The sequence below is a fragment of the Aegilops tauschii genome, chromosome 4 (assembly GCF_002575655.3).
Source record: "Aegilops tauschii subsp. strangulata cultivar AL8/78 chromosome 4, Aet v6.0, whole genome shotgun sequence".
Taxonomy (NCBI): Eukaryota; Viridiplantae; Streptophyta; class Magnoliopsida; order Poales; family Poaceae; genus Aegilops; species Aegilops tauschii.
The window spans coordinates 401,912,668-401,914,870 of record NC_053038.3 but is presented as its reverse complement, the minus strand read 5'-3'; the positions used below and the strand labels follow the sequence as shown (position 1 = coordinate 401,914,870).

The window sequence follows — 2,203 nt, the reverse complement described above, 5'->3', positions numbered from 1 at the left end:
CTTAAAATCCGAACGTTCGGGATTTATCATTTCCGTAAAAGAAAGCAGTAGATATATTTTTTTAGAACAAGAAAGCAGTAGATATTTAAGGGCAGCGATTGGTTAGCATAGGCTCGTTCCAGTTTACTTTTTGTTTTTGGAGATTCGGCTCGACCCAGGTTACGCCTAGGCCAGGCCCAGATAAAAAGGAAGCCCAGAAAACCAGGAACGCTCTAGAATGTCCGGTTCCCGCACCGCAGCGTTTCCACCCCCCTCCCTTTCTTGCGTTGTCGACCTCGTCGTCTTCCAACGGCCGAAAGGGTGGTGTTCTCGAGTTCTTCTGCGGCGAGATCGAGGGAGATCAAGGGAAATCGAGGAACAGGTGAGCTCGCACCAGTCGTTCCTGAGTCGATCGCGTCCTCACGCGCTGCGATTCCAGCAATTTCTCGCCCGCTCATTCGGATCTGGGGAATTCGCAGGCATTTCTCAAGGTTCTCGAACCCCTCCGACCTCACCTCCTCCCTTCCCATGGCGGCGAAGGAAACCGAACGACGTTCCTTCGGCGACCTCCCCGAGGAGCTGATCCCGGAGATCCTCGCCTGCGTGCCGCCCAAGCACCTCCTCCGCTTCCGCGCCGCCTGCAAGGCCTGGTGCGACCTCGCCGCCGACCCCGCCTTCATCCGCAAGCACCACTCCCGCCAGCCAGCGCAGCCCCTCCTCCTGGCTTACGACGAGCACTGCCTCGAGGCCGTCAACCTCGGCACCAACAGGCGCCGGGCGGTCATGCGGGTTACGGTGTCTGGCCGCGTGCCCTCCATCGGCTCCGACGCGCTCGCGCTCCACGGCTCCTGCGACGGCCTGCTCCTCCTCGGCTTCCGCGAGACCTTCCTCGTCTGCAACCCCGCCACGCGCCAAGGTGCTCGCCTGCGGCTGCTGTTTCGTGATGGCCCGGAATTCGTGGGGTTCTACAGGCACGCCGCTTCTGGGGAGTACCGGGTGCTGTACCACCTGGTCGAGGGCCTCGACGGGGAGTACTCCTACTACGTCCTCTCGCTGGGATCCCAGCAGGCGATCAGGGACATCGAGCTGCTCGCGTCGTCGGCCGCCGTGGCCGCCGGGCTGGCCAGAGGGCTGGAGAGCTCCAGCACATCGCCGCCCGTCCTCTTCCGCGGCAGGCTGCACTGGCGGCCGCAACGGAGCCAAGGGGGCAACATTCTGGTGTTCGACACCGATGCTGAGTCATTCAGCTGGATCCCTCCTCCCGCGGAGGCGATGCTGGGCGAGCGCCACCACGCGCAGCTGTTTGAGATGGACGGCACGCTTGCCATGTTCTGCTGCCACCAATCTGCACAGAAGTCTGTTATCTGGTTCATGGAGGACTACGAGCAGATGAACTGGGTCAAGCACCCGGTTGAGCTGTCCTTCACACCTGCTTATGATCCGGCTGTCCTGTATCAAGGGGGGGATGTGCTGGTGCTGGAATCGGATATGCTGGTGTTAGAAAGCCCGGGCAAGCTGTCGCATTATGATAAGATGGATAAACTTCAGGGATCTGTCAACTGTTTTGCTCGGGGCCTCAGAATTACTCCACATGTGCTCAAAGAGAGCCTCATCCTCCCTGAGTTCCTTCGGAAGCAGCAGAATGACGGTACCTGCCAATGGTTCCCCGAGCTTGAGTTTCCCTGATGGTTCCGGTTCGGATACTGCAATCTCTGCTGATGAAACTCAAACTGGTTAGCCTTTTCATGATTCGCACTACGGTGACAGAGGTTCACAGATATTGATTCCTTCTTTCTCTTTGAATACGACAGCAGGTGTTTCTTTGTGTCTGTGCACTTATCCCCTGTTATGTTTCAGTAAGTACACTGTATGTTGGAAATTTCCATTACATGAATTGTGAACGAATTGCATGTGTTCGGAACATGATTTCGAATGGTTTGGGCATCATATCGGACGATATGCCTGCAGGTCATGATGGTTGTTATTGAACTTGTTTGTGATACGGATACCACTGCTATGTACTGTTTTCATTGCTGGAATTTAGGGTATCATCATTATGCTCTGAAGTATTTTTTTTAGTGGTTGCAGTTCGGTTGTCGATTTTGATCTGGAGCCGATGCTACTATGTTGTTTTTGTCCCATTGTTGAGGAGATTGTTCTATAAGCTGCTCCTAATTTTTGTCTACTGTTACTGTTACACTCAGAGAAAAGCAGATATGCACAT

At 55.1% G+C, this 2,203-nt stretch overlaps 1 protein-coding gene across 1 annotated transcript; it reads left to right on the top strand.

The window, feature by feature from the left end:
* Positions 1–239: 239 nt before the first annotated feature.
* Positions 240–1,926, top strand: LOC109774027 (F-box protein At5g49610). Its single transcript, XM_020332748.3, has 2 exons — positions 240–361; positions 459–1,926. The coding sequence occupies exon 2, from the start codon at positions 508–510 to the stop codon at positions 1,663–1,665; it is 1,158 nt and encodes a 385-aa protein (XP_020188337.1). The 5' UTR covers positions 240–361; positions 459–507; the 3' UTR covers positions 1,666–1,926.
* Positions 1,927–2,203: the final 277 nt, after the last annotated feature.